Source organism: Cephus cinctus, unplaced genomic scaffold (genome assembly GCF_000341935.2).
Source record: "Cephus cinctus unplaced genomic scaffold, Ccin1 Ccin1_scaffold0542, whole genome shotgun sequence".
NCBI lineage: Eukaryota > Metazoa > Arthropoda > Insecta > Hymenoptera > Cephidae > Cephus > Cephus cinctus.
Genome location: NW_014333200.1, coordinates 207,088 through 226,559, shown reverse-complemented (window position 1 = coordinate 226,559; position 19,472 = coordinate 207,088). Strand labels below are relative to the sequence as shown.

The 19,472-nt window shown below is 41.9% G+C and overlaps 1 protein-coding gene across 4 annotated transcripts in view; it reads right to left on the bottom strand.

The window, feature by feature from the left end:
- Positions 1-10: 10 nt before the first annotated feature.
- Positions 11-19,472, bottom strand: part of LOC107268413 (homeotic protein distal-less) — a 37,166-nt gene continuing 17,704 nt past the window's right edge. For all 4 annotated transcript variants that reach the window (XM_015741164.2, XM_015741165.2, XM_015741168.2 and 1 more), the window contains exons 3-5: positions 871-1,036; positions 478-790; positions 11-390 (exon numbers count right to left, since the gene is read on the bottom strand). In XM_015741164.2, coding sequence (XP_015596650.1) covers positions 372-390; positions 478-790; positions 871-1,036 — 498 coding nt within the window. In that variant the 3' untranslated portion in view covers positions 11-371. The remainder of the gene's footprint in view (positions 391-477; positions 791-870; positions 1,037-19,472) is intronic.

Sequence of the window (19,472 nt, the reverse complement as noted above, 5' to 3'; positions counted from 1 at the left end):
ATATATATATATATATATATATATATATCACTGGTACTCCGGGTAGTCACCATTATGAAAACCAATGAGAGTTCACTGTTCCAAACAGTCTGTAAACACTTGATGGACCCACTGTGCACATATATTTTAATACACGAGTTCGATTAATCCGTTCATGTAACACTTCACTGTCTTTTTTCTCTCTATTATTCCGTTGGTACCAATGTATCTGGACCACTGTTAAGACAACTAGACATATTTAACATAACGAATTTCTCTCTCCACGTCTCCGAAAGAGGACAGCAGGATTACGCATCCACGCTTCGGAGGATGCGTCTTCAGGGCTGCGAAGATGATCTTGCCGACCCGAAATCGAGTTCCTGACGTCTTCGTTAAACCGCTGGCCAGACCCTGGAATATAGAAAAATAGAAAAAAGTTAAAAAAAATTAATTAACAACCATAGCACGGCCATTCGTACAGTGATAAAAAATACATACGTGAGTAATCCTGGATTAGGATCCGCCTGATACCAAGAATACTGAGGCATGTAACCCGCGTGATGGGGCGGAGGTGGTGGAGGTGGAGGATGATGTCCAGGCGTATGTGGATGATGATGAGTATGAGGGGGTGCATGAGGGTGAGGATGGTGCTTCATTTCACCAGGCCAAGAAGGCGCAGGAGGACTCTCGTTATGCTGAGGTGACATTTCACTTCCGGGACTCGAGCTTCCGGGTGTGTGACCACCACCCCCACCACCCATACCACCAAGGTACCCTGTCGTGGGGCTACCAGAGACCGAACTGCCACCACCTGGAACCAATGAAAAAAAAGTCATATAAAGAAATTTATCAAATATATTCAAATCAATTTTTTTTCCCGCCAAAACTAACCTCCTTGCATAAGTCCTCCCGGTTGACCTGGTTGTGGAGATGGTCCACCAGGTAGAGCGGTACCTCCAGCCAGTAAACTACCGTGCTGTCCACCACCACCACCCTGTTGCGCCGCCTTCATCATCTTCTTGTACTTGCTCCTTCTATTTTGGAACCAAATTTTCACCTGTAACCCAAAAAAAAAATCCGTTACTAATTTTGTAATTTTTGAAAATTTAAAAGCATCATTCCGAATTCCTTAAATTAACCAAGGAAGTCTCTCCTAACGGTGTCTCTCCTGAGGTTACCGAGGTTATAATTATTTATGAATATATACAGATATACAACAAAGATCTTACGCCTGCGCACCTTTCAGGATTGCACACCAGTCTTTTTCTTTTTTTTTCTTCTCATCTCTCTTCTCCTATCCTTCTATCACGAGTCCATGACACACGCGCAGCCTACACGTGACGCATACTCGAATCTTATGTAACTCCAAGTACGCACGTAACGTAGCAAATAGGTACAGACATACCCAACACAGATAAAAGTACCAATCAAGTTTTCAATCAGTCCGATTCAAAAATCCCGAGTATACATAACCTCGTAAATTCCATAAAACGCGTCGATAAACGTTACTCCACCTAAATCCAGACCTAAGGTTCAGCCATTGGAATATAATTAGAATATAAATAAATCTAGCTCGATTAATCAAAAATAATACATAGATTGCGCAACCACGCCCGTGGAAGAGAGGTTAGCGTTTTATTCGACGTCAAGCAAAAGCCGTTACTTTAATTAAGAAAATCGCAAACCCGTCAGTGATAGCCAGGTTAAGTTTGCAGGTATACCAACTATGACTAACCAACGTAGGAACTATTCTAAGGAAGTACGATTAACGCTACTATAGCCAGCGAGCTATATATATATATATATATAGTAAGGGAGCAAAGTGAAGAAATCGGTCCCAGGGCGTCACGTCAAAACGAGTTCATTAAAAGCGCAGTGCGCCTCTGAGCGCTAATTCGCAAAAAGATCTACCTGCGTCGCATTGTCTCACGTTGGTACCCAGCGCCCGTCTCGAACCGATTTCTCGTTTGTTTATCGGCACGGTATGTTCACCGTCCCCCAGGATACCCATCTTCCTCTTGGCGCGCCGCTCTGTAAAAGTACCGCAGGGTTTTGTCCCGGGATGCGGGTGCGTGCCGCCGCGAATAAATCTCTTTCTAATTGCGCGCTGAAAAACGTAACGCATCGCGCGCGTGTGCGCACTCGGTGCCACCCGACAAAGAGTCGTACACGGGAGCCCTGAGATATCTTTGACGTAGCTTTTGTTTGGCGAACGGGCGAAACGCGAGATTGGTGTCTGTTCGTTGGTAGGACGGTTCCGGATGTATTTTTATTGATATTTATTACCGCAGCGCCATCTACGCTGTTGACTGGATACAGATGTTCGTTAGCGGTATAGATATATTTGTATATATATCTTTTTCAATGTGATATATATACTTCTAGAACTCTTCTCGGGATAAAGAAGGCTTGCGAGATGACTTGTGGAATGTTTTTCTTGATATAGATATACAATAGGATTACGAAAGATTGTCGTTGTCGGAGATGCTTCGCTTCGATGCGCAGTACGTGCTTTTTCAACTTCTGCGCATAAGATGGCGGAGTACTCCGTTTGGCTGGGACATTAGACTCGGGAAAGACGCGAATGAAAGAAACTGGTTAAACAAAGTGTATGCAGATATCCGTGAAGAGTTAGAACGAAGACTTTTTGAATATATAAATATAAAAGAGGGAGAAATTACGGTCCTATAGCACGATGGGCCTACGGCTTAGGAGTGAAAGAAATCTCGGACTGACTTTGCGTATGGGTTATGCGCGTGGTACAGATCGTGTACGTAAGTACGTTTATGACTGCACGTGTTACCGGGTATAGGGTACGGAGAATAAAAATGACCGTGGATATAGCCAGTTTCGAGATAGCAAGAGGGGAAAAGAGCAAGTCTCGCGGCTTCCGATGTACCTTCGGGCGAAAACTTCGTAACGGCCTCTGTCGATCGCTGATGCATACTCAATGAGCGACTAACCGGCCGTGGCGGTGGGTATTAGAACTAAAATAAAACGAGTTTATTCGTACCCATGCGAGAATCGCAAAGGTTTTTAATATTTATGAGCCACGGTCTATAGGAGCGATCGGTGGTCTGAATGAAAATCCACGCATAATAATTTCCGAGCTTGATCAATCATAGGAATTTTTTGCGTCATACAAATTTTTTTGTCTAATAAATATTTTGAAAAAAAAAAAATTGATGACTCCACCTGTTTCGTTGCGTCTTTCATTCAAAATGGAGCACGGGTAAAATTGCAGGATTATTCGTGGTATCGTTTCTCCTATACGAAATAATTTTTCAAAATGTCAACCCCTACGCGCGGGACACCCCACCAGTAGGGATGAATGATCCAATCTATGGACACAATAAATAATCACTCATATCGGACTACCTGTTCGCGAGGAGTAACCTAACCTTACTTGCTGATCCGTCATCGAGATCAGGCATTGCGGGGGTTCCCCTTAGTTTCAGCCCCTCTTCGTCACTCATTCTCTACCTACGATGCTTAACTATGCTCTGCCCTCTCTCTCGCTCCCACTTGGCGGCAATCAGTGCCGTCAACCCCCTGCTGGCAGTGTTGTCGTTTTCGGGGCCAGAAACGTGCCAGTGGTGAGTTATAAAGGGCGCGTCGGACAAATCGAATTAGCTTCGCTTCTCCAGCTTCTTCGCGTGGGGTCTCCACCTCCGTGTCTGGTTCCAAGAGACGCCGCTGGGCGTCTGCGTCTCTTGGACCGTTATGTGAATTCATACACAAGTGGATGCCAGCAGCGTAGTGGTGAGGTGCAGGATGCTGGATGCTGGATTCAGGATGCTTGGGAGATGAAGGATTCAAGGATAAAAATATTGGTGGATCTGGCTAAGGGTGAAACGAGGGTCTCTTGGTAAAAGGGATGAAGTTTCGAACCCGACTGGACCGATTCAGTAGTATTGAGGGATCCGGAAACTCCTGGGAGTGGGTCCTCCGATTATCGGGTACCACCCTGAATCCGATTGATTATGAACGCGGATGCTGTAAACGACGATACAGTCGAGATGCTTGGATCTCATTGAAAATCCGTAAAAGCGAAAAGTAAATTTGTCAAAATTATATTTTCTAGAAATGATATAAAAAATCGTTCCGTGTGATTTTTAATGTCGAAAAAGACAAAAAAAAATTTCAAAATTTTTTTCAACTTGCACAAGATCAATCACAAAGGTCGAATATTATCGTGTTCACGAGAATAAGGGGGTGACTGGGAAAAATTCATGCGGCATCGCGTGCACTTTCTGTTTTCTCGTCGCGGGCGATTTTTTCGATGGAAAAAGCACGCGTTGCGTTGCGCACGCACAGTGGCGACATATGTCGAGTTCGAATGCCGAGTAACTCGACGTACAATTCCACGGGCCGTAGGGATAATAACAGCCGTGTAAATGCGTCACTAGGGCCCGTTCGTTCACATAATGCTATAACGCTTTTATTTTCTTCCTCCGTTTTTTTTTTCTCCTTCATTTTTTTTTCACTCGCCCGCTCACTCCCACAATGCATTGCATTGCCTCCTGCCTTTCCCCTTGTGCTTCGGCGGTTCCCACTTCCTGCCTGGCATCGGTGATGCGCAGTGCCACCTCGACAACGAAATTCCCCCGTCGGTTCGCTCGCAGCGCTTTTGTTATTTATCATCGCGTTTTTCATCCAGCTCTCGTCGCCCCAACCGAGCAAACCTTCGGGAATGCATACAAAAGTCCGACAGTCTCCCCGAAGAAATAGCACGAACTGACCTAAGAGATAATAAAAATATAATAAAAGTTAGGAAAAAAAAAAGAAGAAAAAAAAAAGAAAAAATTACGAGTAAGAAAAAAAAAAGTCAACTGTTACATAACCGAACCTTGGAAAGTTTCACAAAGTTTCCGTAGCCCAGACCGGTGGCGGGCGCGACGGTCACCGGGACTCCCGACTAACTTCAGGTTGAACTCCTGACGTATAAAACCAAGACAGCGTTACCCAAGTGGAGCGGGGAATGACTTTCGTGAGAATGTCACGTGTTTTGGCCGCGATTTCAGCCAAACTTTTGTATTAAAGCTCGACGCGGAAATGTAATTAGCCAAGTCTGATCCGCGCGTCGCAACGTCCAGGTAAAGACGGTCTGGATGAAATGGCGGCTGGGAAGGAAGGTAGGTGGGTCTAGGAAATGGAGAAGAAAGTTTTGGATTGCGGTTAACCCAGATTCTCAACCTGACATCGGGTACACCCGTAACGCATATAACCTTATAGATATATACACGGGTACGTAGTTAACAAACTGAAATTGTTAACCAGCAACTGAGTGGAGATCGAAAATATTTTGTAGTGGGCGCACGTAAGGGACAATGACGAGGAGACACAGAAGCGGACCGTGGATATAGAATGTCTGACGTTTCCCCGTCTCCGTTCCTTTGTGCCAAAGCCATTTGTTATTTTGTACATATTCATAACGCGTTATTACATCATTCTTTATACGTTCCTTCCCCTCTTCTCCCCCCCTCTAACACTCGTCTCCCTCAGGTCGCTATGTACGTAGGTACTCTCTATACTTTTTTTTTTCTTTTTTTTTCACGACAAATACCAGTCAGTCATTGTCTCCAGGAGAACAAAAGCGCAACACGCTCTGGATTTACATTCTTTATATTCCCAAATCGCGCAAGAGTACAGAAATAATGTCGATCGGTACTCAAAATTCTCACCAGAGGGCAGCTACGTCCCCGGCTTGGCAAGTAGCACGGTAACGATCAAGATGCATTCGCTTGGTTTTTATTGTTATAGTGATTCGAAAAATAATGTTTGAAAAATATATAAAAAAAATTTTCAAAAATATTCCCTTTTCAATAGTCAGGAATATTTTTCAATCGACTGTGTTCTACGGGTCATTTGGCACGCGAATCACGTGTTTATTCAATGGGACCTACAGGGCCCTAATTAATGACACCGAACCGGGACTCTTGGGCGATTCCCATGTCGGTAGCTCCGAATCCACGTCCAGAGAATCCACTGTGCAGTAGGTGGATACCTTCGTCACGGTGAACGATTCGCTCATGGCTTACCGGACAATTGCGGTGGACGTGCTCGAGGACGGAGACAGTGCCGATGGTGGGGGGCCTTATTCTTGGGACACATGGTAGGGAGGATAGGACGAACGATGCCAGGAGAGGCACGGAGGAACACAAGGAGAATGTCGTGCTGTGCTCATCGAGGTGTAGATCCTCGTCCCCGGGAGTCGTACCTATACCGTGCTCAGCGTCCCACTAAGCCATGGTCGTCACATTTTACCTTTACATAGAGAAGGAGGTGTGTCGACTACATAGACTATAGCTATATATAATATATATACCTGGTGAGCATAAGGTACACGAACGGTTTTCCCTGGTTTAAAGAAAAAAAAATTTTCGCAAGATTTTTCCTCCCAGATCATATTCTGGTACGCGTTGTAAGCTAAGTGAAAATAACGAAATTTCAAAAGTATTGAATTTTCGTATTTAAATGAAAATTTTGTCAAAAATGTTTTCTCTTTTCATTTTCTTTTTAAATTCATCCTTCTCGCTCTTCGAGTAATCGTATGTTATACGCTTATAACACTGGTTATCAGAATCGCGTGTTGACCGAGTGCTTACTCCGGTTCGAATTAAGATATAAACATCGTCGAGTTCTCATCTTCGGGGAAACCGACTGGGTCTTTTACAACGTTTAATTGCCATGCCGTATGACCGCTTGCTTGTTGCTTGACTTTTATGGAAAATCGAGAACCTGAGAACTCGTTGTAGCTGTACCTTAAGACTAGCTAAGGTACCGTACAGGTGAGGATTCGCTTCGAGCGAACTGAGTGAAAAAGAATGGGGCGTCGGCGTGGATAGCATTGGTTCACTTTTAAGGTCGGTCAGTGGAACTAGGTGTCGATTGAATTTTAAAAAATTCAATTTTACAGTCAGTCACGTATTTTTTTTTTATTTTTTCGCGACTTTCCCAGCGATTTATAATATATTTATATATACACAATACGAATATGTATATACTATTGTAATTATCGTACCAAACAATTTCACCAGAATTTGCCACGTTTCCCCCACGTTACCAACCTCTAGAAATTATCAGACTACTTTACACGGCTTCACGTACGTTTATCCGATCTATCCACCTATGGAATATGTCTCTGTGCTATAAGGTGGCACAGAGAAGCAGTAAGACAGGCAACTTCGCTGGCAGAAAGGGAAGTGGGTACACGAAAACCAGACCGCTAGAGTCAGATAGTTACGGAACATGCCTCCCTCGGTCGGATTTATCACTCTAGAAATCTTCCCTTCTATACACTATACGTTTATATAGTATACATTATATATATATATATATATATAATATAAAGAAATTTACTACACAAAATCTCTATATAGATGCTTGCATTGAGATTTGATTTTAAAAAACGTGCAAATCGAACCAATATGTAAATCGATGAAAAATATTGAGATTACCTATACAGATATAGTGACTGTAAGAAAAAAAGAGAAAGACGTTAAAAAAAATAAATCTAAGCAATGATCACTAATGATGCGAAAAAGAGAGAGGGTCGCGTATTAATCTTACTTAACGCGTAACGTAATCGTTCGACGTGGATGAGACACGCGAGTGCGAAAGATGATCGAAAGTCAGTAAAAATCAAGACGAACGTTTCGAAACTGTTCTCGACGTCTGGTTTATGTGTAAGCTGAATTTTTTTTCACCTCCTTATGTATAACGGAGAAAAGGCATATATGTACATGTTGGAGAGTGAACTCACGCGAGAATTCTCAGAGTATATATATATATATATATATATACACCCATGGGATAAAGAAGGCAGAGATCGAAGTCCAAAAAAAAAGAAGAAAAAGTACATTTATAATAAATTTTCTTAGATACTATAAATAAGAAAAAAATTTTTTTAATGCATCATCAGTCCATTACGTATATGCTGTTTATCCACGTAGAAATGTATATCTATATTGTAAATTTGTATCAAAAGATTTTCAACTGCAACATCGCGTACAGTACTGTACTTCCATTAGACAGGGTTACCTCGCATGAAACCAGTGGCGGAATTAATTTGAAAAAAAAAAAAAAAATTGTAATTTATTTTATCCAACTTCACTGTTACCGCTCGCCTCGGACTTCTGGTAGCATTTTCTATGAATGTTACACATTAATCAAAAGAGCCGCTTCACCCAGGCTTCACCGCGTTCGGTGCAGTGCCTCCCCTACCCTGCCTTTCAACTACTACCTTCTTCTTCTTCTTCTTCTTCTTCCTCCTCTCTACAGTTAGCCAGATCCGTATCTTCAGCACCTCGTACTGTCTCACGTGAGAGCATTGCTTTATGTTTAGCGGCAAGGTGAGGTTATGTAACGTTAAGATAGATCATATCTCACGGTTACCCCGTGTCTAACAACATATGATGGGTCGTTTATGCTTTGCTTTGTGCCACCTAACCTTCCTGGCGACCGGTATTTACGATTCCTGAGTAGCTTCGCTGTGATTAGTGAAAAAAAAAAAAGAAAAATATCAAAAATCGACACCACTAATTATTCTCTCGTACGGAAGCGACGCTCCGCGGCCATCTTGGATTTTTTTACGACCGTTTTTATATTTCGTTGAAAATTTACAAAAAATACCGATATTCACGTGTGGACGTAATTTGAAAATTTTGAAAAAAAAAAATTTTTTTCCCACCAATTTTTCATTTCCCCATGATCCTTCTCCTGTGGTAATTCACGATACCGATGGCAGAAAGACTTATGTCTAACCTTCGCACGTAACGCTTTACCGGTCTTACGGCACACGTCCATTAATCTTAATCGGTGAGTCAGCTGTTCTGAACTTTCCACCAGGAGGAAGTGGCAATGGCGGGACTTGAAATAGCGATTCTTCACGAAGAATGGATAGGAGGAGGAACGAGATTGATAGAAAAAGACAGAAACAGAATGTGTGTGTGAGAGAGAGAGAGAGAGAGAATGCTATAAAGAGAATAAGGGAATTAGATGTAATGAACAATAGTGAGGTAGTTTCGGGATTAATTTAGATGAATTCGATGAATTATACATTGACGACGAAACGCTGGGGAGGGTTTAGTGAAGATAGGGGAAGGAAAGAGACAGAACGTATTAAACAAGCGAAACCGTTAAGGAAGCCCGGTGAGCCCCGGTAAACGGTTAATAGAACAAATTACATTAATAAAAGGTAACAACGGCAGCCGTTTTCACGCTAGAATAACAATGCCCCGCGGACGTATTTGAATATTTCCCTAATGTGAAACGGGCGGCGTGGTCGTGCGCGCGCTTTTTCGTACGCATCAATGCTCGTGGCTGTCGTCTGTCGACCGGAAGTCGGGCAGCTAAAAAAATTGAAAGAAGACAGGAACTCCCGGAAAGAGCAGGAAGCGTTCGGAAGTTTTACAAATTTTCTATATTTATATATATATATTTTTGAGTTACTATATATACGGATAAAATTATATATGTATATACTATCTCTCTCTCTCTCTCTCTCTCATCTCTATCCTCGTCCTTCTCCTTGGTCACTTGTCTCGACACCCACTCACGTAGTACGCCTCTCGTCGCCATATTCAGAACGTAATACGATACGACTAGAACCGGGATTGGTTGCCGCCATTATTGGTGAACAGCGTGCTCGAAAAGTGCCGCTTGGTAAAACGGTTAATTTCAGCGTGACATTGAGGATCGGCATTCGGACCAATCGGAGTCGAGCATAGCCGAGCGATGACGTGACAAAAACAGCAGCCAATAAACCATCGTGGGAGTCGATAGGTCGGAGCCGTCATGGATTTTAAGAACGACGGACTGGAAAAGAGGCGCTTAGAGTTCAAATGTAAAATCCATGATGGCGGATGAAGCGATCGATAGGTGACCAAACGATATGGATAGCTTCGATTGGAGCTGCGAATTTTTATCGTGACTGTACGGTAGAGACAAGAAATTAATTTTGTACAGATCTGGACCAGTGCCACAGTCTGATTTTGGTCCAAAGTGAAGTTAGCTGTTCGATGTATTATCGAAGGCGTAACCAATATCGAATTTTTTCGTTAGACCGCGGCGCCACCTGGTGAGCGAATTTCGAAGCTCTCCCACCTAATTCAGGCACTATAGGGAATAGACATTGCGAAACAATAGTAGGACCTCAGTACGGCCTTTATCCCTTTTGCTCGACATGCGCGCCAGCCCTGTTTCAGTCTCTTGGACTGACTGAGATTATATCCCCTATCTGACTCTACCTTTCTTTCCTCGACACCCCGTAATGAGTGGCCGCCGGCGTATATGGCCGTGTGTTCAACAAAGTCCGCGAGAGGCGCGGTAGGCGGAGTCGGACAAGTGCGGAGTCCATAGAGTAACCATAAAGTTTCCCCATAACTTAGAAGCGGCTGGCAGTAAAACTGCGGATTTCCATGCAACAGCTGAAAACGAGCGCAGTGCGCGTCGGGCGTAAAACCAAGACCGAAGAGCCGCGCGGAATCGCGTCGGCCATAAAACGAACTATCTGCCGAGGCATGATGGCCGAATTTTTAAAAAAAATTTTTAACCTCTCTTTTTTACCTGTGCTTTCCTTCCTTTACTCTTATTTCATTCATTTTTTTATCTTTTTTTTTTCTGTCTCTCTTTCTCTTCCCTACCTCTTTTCCTCGTATATATCTATATACACGGTGGTTATTACGGTACTGCATTTGCTCTATTGAAGTGTATCAAATAAACCGCGATACCGTAGTATCTTGATCTTTCGAGACAGATACTGGGAGTGCCTTTTTTTTTGTTTTTTTTTTTTTTACCTATGGATGAAACAGGTCGACGAACCTGACGGACGCGTCCAAATAATTCGACCTCGTTTCTGCGGAACCGCAACTACAAAGAAGAATTCCATTAAGAGTGTCTATGGACTTTTTCTTTGGTCCTCCATTCGTCTTCTTTTTCTTACGAATTTTTCATTCTCCCTCAATTATCTTACTTCGTCCTCGGTCCCTTTTTCGGACGCGGCTATACACGGCCGTGCTTTCCGGGCGTAACGCGCTCACCGGTATTGATGCATAAAACGTGCATATTTACGAAGCCTGTTTTCACGGATGTGAACACCCGGTATGCCGACGGGAGGAAGGCAACCGGGCGGACTGCATCATGAGCGCCATTTATTTATTTTATATGCGGATGGATAAAACTTGTTTACGGTACACAGGACGGTTGAGCGTTGTCGTGGTTGTGCGCAACTTCACCTGACGTATGGTTACACGTAGGGGTACTCGTATGCGCGCGCACATCTTGCGATAATAAACGAGCCAACGTGTTTCCGTTGCGGAAAAAAATTTTTTCCCCACAAAAAACAAATAAAGCAAAAAATTCAAAAAATCGGTCCTGTCCAAAATTTTGAAGTGTGAAAATTTTTTTTTCGAATATCACCATGTCAAAATATAATTTCAAATATCCACCAATTTCCCGCCCTGCTCCAGGCGTATCATCGCGGGCTTCGATCGACAACGAAGTAAAACGCGCGCCGAAGGCAACGGCGACTTAGCGATGGAAACTCCCGCGTTTCCATCGCCTGGGTAATTGCAATGGCGCCGTCATAGATATACGCCTAAACGCGCGTAACGAGTCGGCGCTAACAAAGGCAATTAGCATAATTCGTGTGGTGCCGCGTCGCGCGTAAGCACAGTCGCCCGGTTGACAGAGTATGCTAATTAAAGTGAAGATTTAACAAGGGGGTTAAAGGGGGCCCGAATCGGGCCCACTTGTCTGGGTCAGTGACGGCACTTAGGCAGCCGAGTGTTAATTGCTGATTCAAACGATTTGTTTTACTCCTCGGGACGCATCGTCGTAACACGTCATGTCTATAATGTATCGACAATTAACTGCCGTCTAGGAATCGACACTGTCACGCTACTCGCGAGTCTAATGGAAATTCGGGTTGTCGAAGGCCAAATGAAAAAAAAAAAATTGCCAAAAAAAATTTGACAATCTGATTCCACTTAATATTCATTTCGAATAAAAAATTTATTTTTGGTGAAAATTTTTTTTTTTTGTCACACATCAACCACCTCGTCACCAGGACTTGGCGACTCCTCGCGGAAGTAGAAACGGGACGACCTCGTACCAATACGTTCTGCTCTCTTTAATCTGCTCGCCGACGAGTCCTTTCTTCTATATGTATACAGACGGCAACTGGCAACTGGTAACTCATTGCCGGCTGGTGCCCGCACTGTTGCGAGTTTCCATGAAAATGCCGGTTGCGTGTCCCGCGACAGGCTTCTGTGACAGCTACTGCGGGTAATAATCTTCTTCTACGTTCCTTCGTCCTTGTATTCCGCAGGACTACGACTTGCACGTGATGGTTCGTTTAGTTAACGAGAAAACAAGGATTTGGAGAGGGGGAAGGAGCGATATAAAAAAAAATTTTTTTTTTTTATTCGAATTAGAATCTTCATAATGACGTTCGACAGCTGTTTCTTTATCTCTCTCTGGCTTTAGTGCTTTGATCGATTCGATCTGACGTCATCGAATAATTTCTATAATTCACTATTCGATTTCCTATATACTCCGTGTATATAGGCTGACTATATACACTGTCCTGTGTAGGAGGTACGACGCCTGAGTCAGTCTCGAGTAATATTTTTGGCAAGTAAATAATATCAAGGGGTCTCCCATTTGTCCACCTACCACGTAATACCAAAAGTTGATGGGTTTTCGGTCGGGACCGTAAAACGCATTAAAACTCATACCGATGACGAGGAGGAAGGTCCGCTTGCCAAAAATCGGACTGTGTATCAAAGAATCGCGAAGATGCTTCATAAATTTTCAGAGCCAGCGGTGCTTCGGCTTTCTTACTGGGAATGAAGGATGAATGGAAAAAAAAATTTTTTTTTTCAAAAACAATATCACCCCTTACGGATCGTCTCGATTTCACTTTGCACACACGTCAAAATGATACGATAAATTTTTTGAAAAATTTCCAAAAAAAAATTTATGCAATTCCTTATTATTTTTTTCGTATCCACCTACGTGCACTGACTACGAAAAATGAATCTGCCTGTAGAACAGAAAGTGAGGTTTTCGTATGAGAGACCCTGGGAGGGCCGTAGTGGGCGGAACACAGTGCATCCCATATACCTATATCTTATATATATATATATACTTTTTATATATACATATACATATATAGTACATAAGTACTATGCTATTCCGTTTTCGTGTTTAGACGCAGTCCAGGTCCCGGTAAGAAACCTCAGGATCAGCTTGGCAAATGCAAGTAAGACGATACTAATTTTCTATTAAACCAGAAAAGCGCAAAAAGCAGGGACTTCTGCATGGGGATGCACGGGGTGGTGCAATTCCAGGTTATTTTTTCTTGCCTTATTTATCATTGAAATCATAGAATCGTATCCTCCTTTTTGCATGCTCATGGCGACGGATCTGAGGAATTAATTTTTTTTTTTCAACTTCTACCGCCGAGATAAGGATTTCCTGGAATTCGTCCTGACGTCCTTTGGTACTTCGCGCCCTTCCACGCTTTCCAAGGAATTGCCAACTCGAAGGCCGACGCGAACGCGAGTCGTACGATCGAGGCGACGATTGCACGAAAAATAATTGAAGGAACTGGTTTCGCTGTCGGCCATTAGTCGGAAACAAGTGATATTGAGTCGTTAACTCGAGCTCTCCTACGTTTCTCAGTGGATTATACCGAACCTTTTAATTATTGCCTTGGCATTATGGAATCATTGAACAGTAATTTATAATTCATTGAATTTTCCACAAGTTTCATTAACCGTACGTATGTACTTTACAATTACAAATACCGTAACGATCGTAGATCGCAATTAACACGTATAACCTGAGTTATGCATGTAAATAGAATTTTGAATAAATTTGATTTAAAAAAAAATACACTTTTCTCTGGTACATATATAACATTCTCGGATACATATTACACAAATGTATGTGATGTTAATATCTTTTAACTAAATTGCGTAAGTTCTTATGAAAGTGTTCAAGAATGTTGTGATCGCGACGTGAGAATAGTAAATAATTTTTTTTTCGCGTTCGTCAGACACGTAAGATACTTAGGGATGCGTAAAAATGCCTCGGTACAAAGTTTCATAGGTCTTAGAAGAGGATTTTAATCGCGGCGAAGAGAGCCGAACCGGTCCGATCGTACACGAATCGAAGTTGTATATATATATATATATTCCTTGCTCGTGGTTAAAAAAGTCTCGCGTTGGGATAAATTTTTGAAAAAAAAAAAATATATTATCAGCGAAACCAGCGTTACTGGTAATTATATCATTACGCTTCACGAGATATCGAAACGAGCCTAGTGCAATTACTTTCGACCCAATTGCACCGGCGCGCAATCTTAATTGCCGGTATTGCTATCAAAAGATTGAGGCGAAGTAAGAGGAACCCGAGAAGCGGAGAGCATTCGGTTTACATGGTTCACCTGGTTCACTTATAGGATAGCGTACGTGAATAGCAACCCTAAGGAATATGACCCACCCTATATACCGAAGCCCAGCTCCACCGGGTAATTGAATTTTCGGTGGATCAGATACAAGTCGGCGGCAGCCATAAGGATTTTAGCACGATATAAAATAACCTTCTCTGCCGTTTTGAACTGCTTAAAAGTTGGCCCCCCGCGCCCATTGAATTAGATGAAAAAAAAGTGACATGCCTGGCCGAGCAGGCAGTGTAGTAAGGCGAAGACAGCAGGGCGGGAAATTCAAATGAGAAATAATGAGACTGAAAGTGAGAAGCGACATGTTGAATGTTATCGGCAACTAATCGATCGGATAAATCATATATATTTTTTTTATTTATAAACATCAATAGTAATTACGGCCGGTAGAAATTAATAACAATTTTTTTTTTTCATATGAGTTTCTCACACAGGAATTTTGGACTGTCATGTGTCATTGAGTCGTTATCTTACACATATATGTAATAGGTAGCGCCTACTCGTAAATTATGCAAAGCGAAAGCCGACCGATATCTTTCGAGTGATAATATAGATAATTCGCGTTATTAATTAGTATAGATATTAATCGATCCCACAGCAATCGGACGGGGTACCCGAATGCAACGGAGGGTAGCCGCGCGGTCGCACCGTTTGAGCGGCACTGGAGATTCGATCGCATATAAATCAGAACGCGCTCTTTCCAGAATGCAGCAGTTTCTCGTTCGTAGAGGTCGGACATAAATATTCAAGCGACAAGCAGCTACATACGTATCCGTCTAGAGTCTGCGCGGCACGAGATCGTCAACTTCGTACCGGAGTGGCCAGTAGCGATTTTTAAGACGGAAGGAAGAAGACAAATGGACGTAAAATTTTACAGGAACAAAAAAAGAGAGAAAAATTACATTTTTTTTGGTAAAGTAAAAAATACCCAAAAACGGCTTAAAAATAAAAATAGCTTGTGACTATTAGACATTTTTTTTAGTAAAAAAAAAAATATACGTCTTTTCTAACTCCTGACTTTTTTTTCAACATTTTTCTTTAACGAGTTCCCGCTATCCGTCTCAAGCGGTCAGACACGAGAAAAAGGAATTAAGCGAATAATAATATATGTATATAGTGTGTATGTATATATATATATATATATATATATATATATATATATATATATATATATATATATATATATATACATATATATAGTATCAGGGTTTTACGTTAAACGATTAATTAATCGCGATAGGCCGTTTAATTATCCGTCTTCGCGATTCACTATATATAGCAACCCATCGAAATACGAAATGCATAGTTATCGCAAATCTATTGCCGAGAGATCAACCGACGCCAGGCGTCGTTCCTTTAGCACCCTCCGATGCCACGTGACACGGGCACTCAGAAATATTTCAAATGTACGAAGTTTATGATTCTTTTACCGACCACGTGGATTTCATGTGATTGACAAGCAAATGTCACTCACTAATAATTTTCTCAAGATCGACAGAAAGTACCCATGTTAATCTTGCGTAATATCAAGCACGAGCCTAATATCCACTAAACCTCAAAATTGTCAACCCCCAATTAATGAATATCCCTATACGCTACACATGCTATGAATAGAAAAATTCAGCACGCAAACTTTCGGGACTTTATCTGACATTCATTTACCACGTTCTTTCGTTGTTACGTAACAACGTCCAAAGTACATTACCTACGTACAAATCATGTGCACCAACGTACATAAGCACGTTACCAACAACGTAACGCTATACGTAAGTCCCTAAGAGGACGAAGAATATATTGGCTCGTATACCATACAGCTTACGTAATTTCAACCGAGTTACTAGACACGTGTATACAAACGCTATTGTGAATTCCAGGTAAATTCAACCAACCGAGGACCGATAAATAAATGCATAAATAATAATCCTAATGCAACGAAAACGCAGTGTATCCGAAAGAGATACACAAAAAATTTTTTTTTAATAAATTCTCCAAGCGTTGCCAGCAATTTTCGAAAGTTTCTTCGATATCGTAATGGAAGACTAGGAGTGGCTGTACGGGCTGCCGACTCTGTCGGTAATGGCAGTTTGTTACGGCTATACTACCTGACTTCATCATTAACAGTAACACTGCTTGACTACTTATTGACTTGATCGGCATTCACAGTGCGGTTGGTTCGGAGTCGGATATAACTCATAGTGTATTTTGGGTCTCTATTTTGACTAGCAGTGTATATCTATCCACGGGCTATAAAAGTTCGAGAGCCAATATGGCTGCCCCCACGGGGTATCCGCTATTATAAATGAGAGCGACGTGATATTTTTATTACTCCGAAACGTGCGTACGTGTTATTATTAATGACGTTGCGTGAGAGCTGTGTTGGAGAACGCAGCCCCGGAACGGCAGCTACAGGTGGTTGAGAGAGAGAGAGAGAGAGAGAGAGAGAGAGAGAGAGAGAGAAAGAGAGAGAGAGAGAAAGAGAGAGAAAGAGAGAGAGAGAGAGAGAGATAGAGAGAGAGAGAGAGATACTATACGTTTCCCCTCGTGTCTCCCTTACGAATCCTCTTCCTTATACCTTCTCAACGGTTTCGCGCTCTGCATATGGGACCCCGTGGTTTCCTTAGGGTGAAAAGCAACAGAGTCAATCCAGCCGGACTAACCCCGTGAAATATAAGGACAGGCCACTTCCGTTAACGGGAATAAGCCGTGTGATAAAATAGAAAAAAAAAATTTTTCCAAAAAAATTTTTTTCATTTTTTCACCTAACAAATAATTATTTACGCTACCTAGTTTACCCTATTATGTTGGTATTTATCGGAGATAAGAATGACTCGAATTTGTCGCTACCTTCTATACGTTGTCTCGCATGAGATTACTTTGTGCTGTATCTTGTATTATATCTTACTGACGAAAAATATATATCCAACTATACGAGTACACATGTAACTCACGTGTGCGTACGGGCTTAAGGTTTTCCACGCTCGAGGAATTTCTTGATGTGCTCTATCCGCGATGTATACACGCGTCGGGCTTACGTAACTTCCACGTCGCATTAATTCACGTTCGTCTCTACCTCCCCTCCGTCCCCTCGTGCCTTCTACGCCCCTCGTCCTGGATCGGCACTTTTCCGCGAGATGATCGCGCCGGACTTGTTTCAAGGTCGTCTCAGGATGCATTGTGCAACTCATGCAAGATCATTCGGATATCGCGAGATTTCTAAGATGAGTAATGTATTACAGATAACGATGATATTATCTAGATGATTATTTATGGTATGGTAAAAAAAGGTTATATATATATGTATATATATATATATATGTATATGGATGCGGCAAGTTTCCTTAGACAGTTGGAGCATTATACGCGCGGGTCGATTTATACGGGTTTTTAATACGCGTCGCTCGTTGAAAACGGCGCTGTTGGGTTTACGCGGCGAGTGCGTCTTGCGGCATAAAATCCGCGGAGAAAAGCCGCGCTCTTGTAATGGGTCAGCCGCGAGTGGATTCTCTGGGAGAGAGAACAGGTGCGTGACGTCAGGTGGGCAGAACTTCAGGGCCGGGCAAACGAAAAGTCTGCTTGAGGATTTCTGGATGGATTGGAATTTTTTTTAGGGGTTGAATGGATGAAATATATTTTTTTCAGGGATGTAATAAAAAGTTTGTTAATCACGGAGGAGGACTGATATAAAAAAAATTAAATTGAGGAAGATGCTGCGGATGCAGCGTCTTTTACGAGGTACAGGTCGTGTCAAAAAATTATTTCGCTGTACCTCGGGTATTGGGGAGCTTGTAAATTTTATGTGTGAGTGTACTTTTCGGATTACGTAATGACGTCTTTATGGTCGCACGTAAACAGCAATCAATGGACCGGCAGCCGCAATCGCCTTTAACCGACCTCAGTCGTTGATTTGCTGCCGTCGAGAGTCGTCCTGCTGGCCATGAATTAGTGCAGATTAACGTGGCTGTGAAACGAAGCAAAAATGCAATGGAGATGGGTGAAAATTCCATTCGATTAGTCGGATGACGATGACTTTATTTATTATTTACTTGTCAAGCTGCCACGTGGCGAATGGCTTTGCCCATACTTGGTATACGATCTTAGTGTCAGTTGGAATGTTTTTTTTTTTTTTTTTTTTTTTAATAACTATAAAGGTAGATAACATCTTCGATATCTGTGAATAGTCAAAGTTGGTTAACTGAATAAAAAAAAATATTTGATACTATCGTGTCTACGCGCGATCATTGATCGAATGATCTTTTAATAGTTACCAAAATAATCAGGTGAACTGATATTTCTTACTTGATGTATATTTATAACGGAGTATCGTGGAAAAATGATATTTAAGGTAAAATTCTGTTTTTTTGTCGGTATTCAAGAACAAAATTTTTTTTTTCTATTTTCGTTATCTAACCGTGTATACACGATATATTACAGTACTTTGAGAAAAATCCAATTAAAGGCGTGTGCATAACGAAAGTTCAGCGGCAGTCCAGTAGTGAATGATGCCCGAAGGCCGCGGTGAATGTGCCGCAACGTCAGCAGTGCTGCCAACACAACGGAATTAAACGAGTCACGAAGTTTATCTCATTTCAGTGAGAGATTTCAAAGATTGCATACAAAACATCGCATCGTATAATTAATCCAAGATGAAAAATAACAACGGAAAACAAACTAGTTACTAAAACAAAAAAAAAACCAGTCGTACCATCCGCATTGGACAAAAATGAAAAATTCTCGATTCAAAAAAAAAAAAGAAACCATAAAAAACACATTACCAGAGGCGTACCAACGGAGTGACAAAATAATTTTTTTTTTAATTTTCGCGATGTAACATCGAATACCCAGATAAATCCCCCCCCCCTCTTCCGGAACCTCGATAAAAAATTGTTGTTTTCATCCCCTCTTTTTCTCTTATTTTTAAAAATTCTTTTTTTCCATCTCTCTCTCTCTCTCTCCCGCTCTCTCTCTCTCTCTCTCTCTCTCTCTCTCTCTCTCTCTCTCTCTCTCTCTCTCTCTCTCTCTCTCT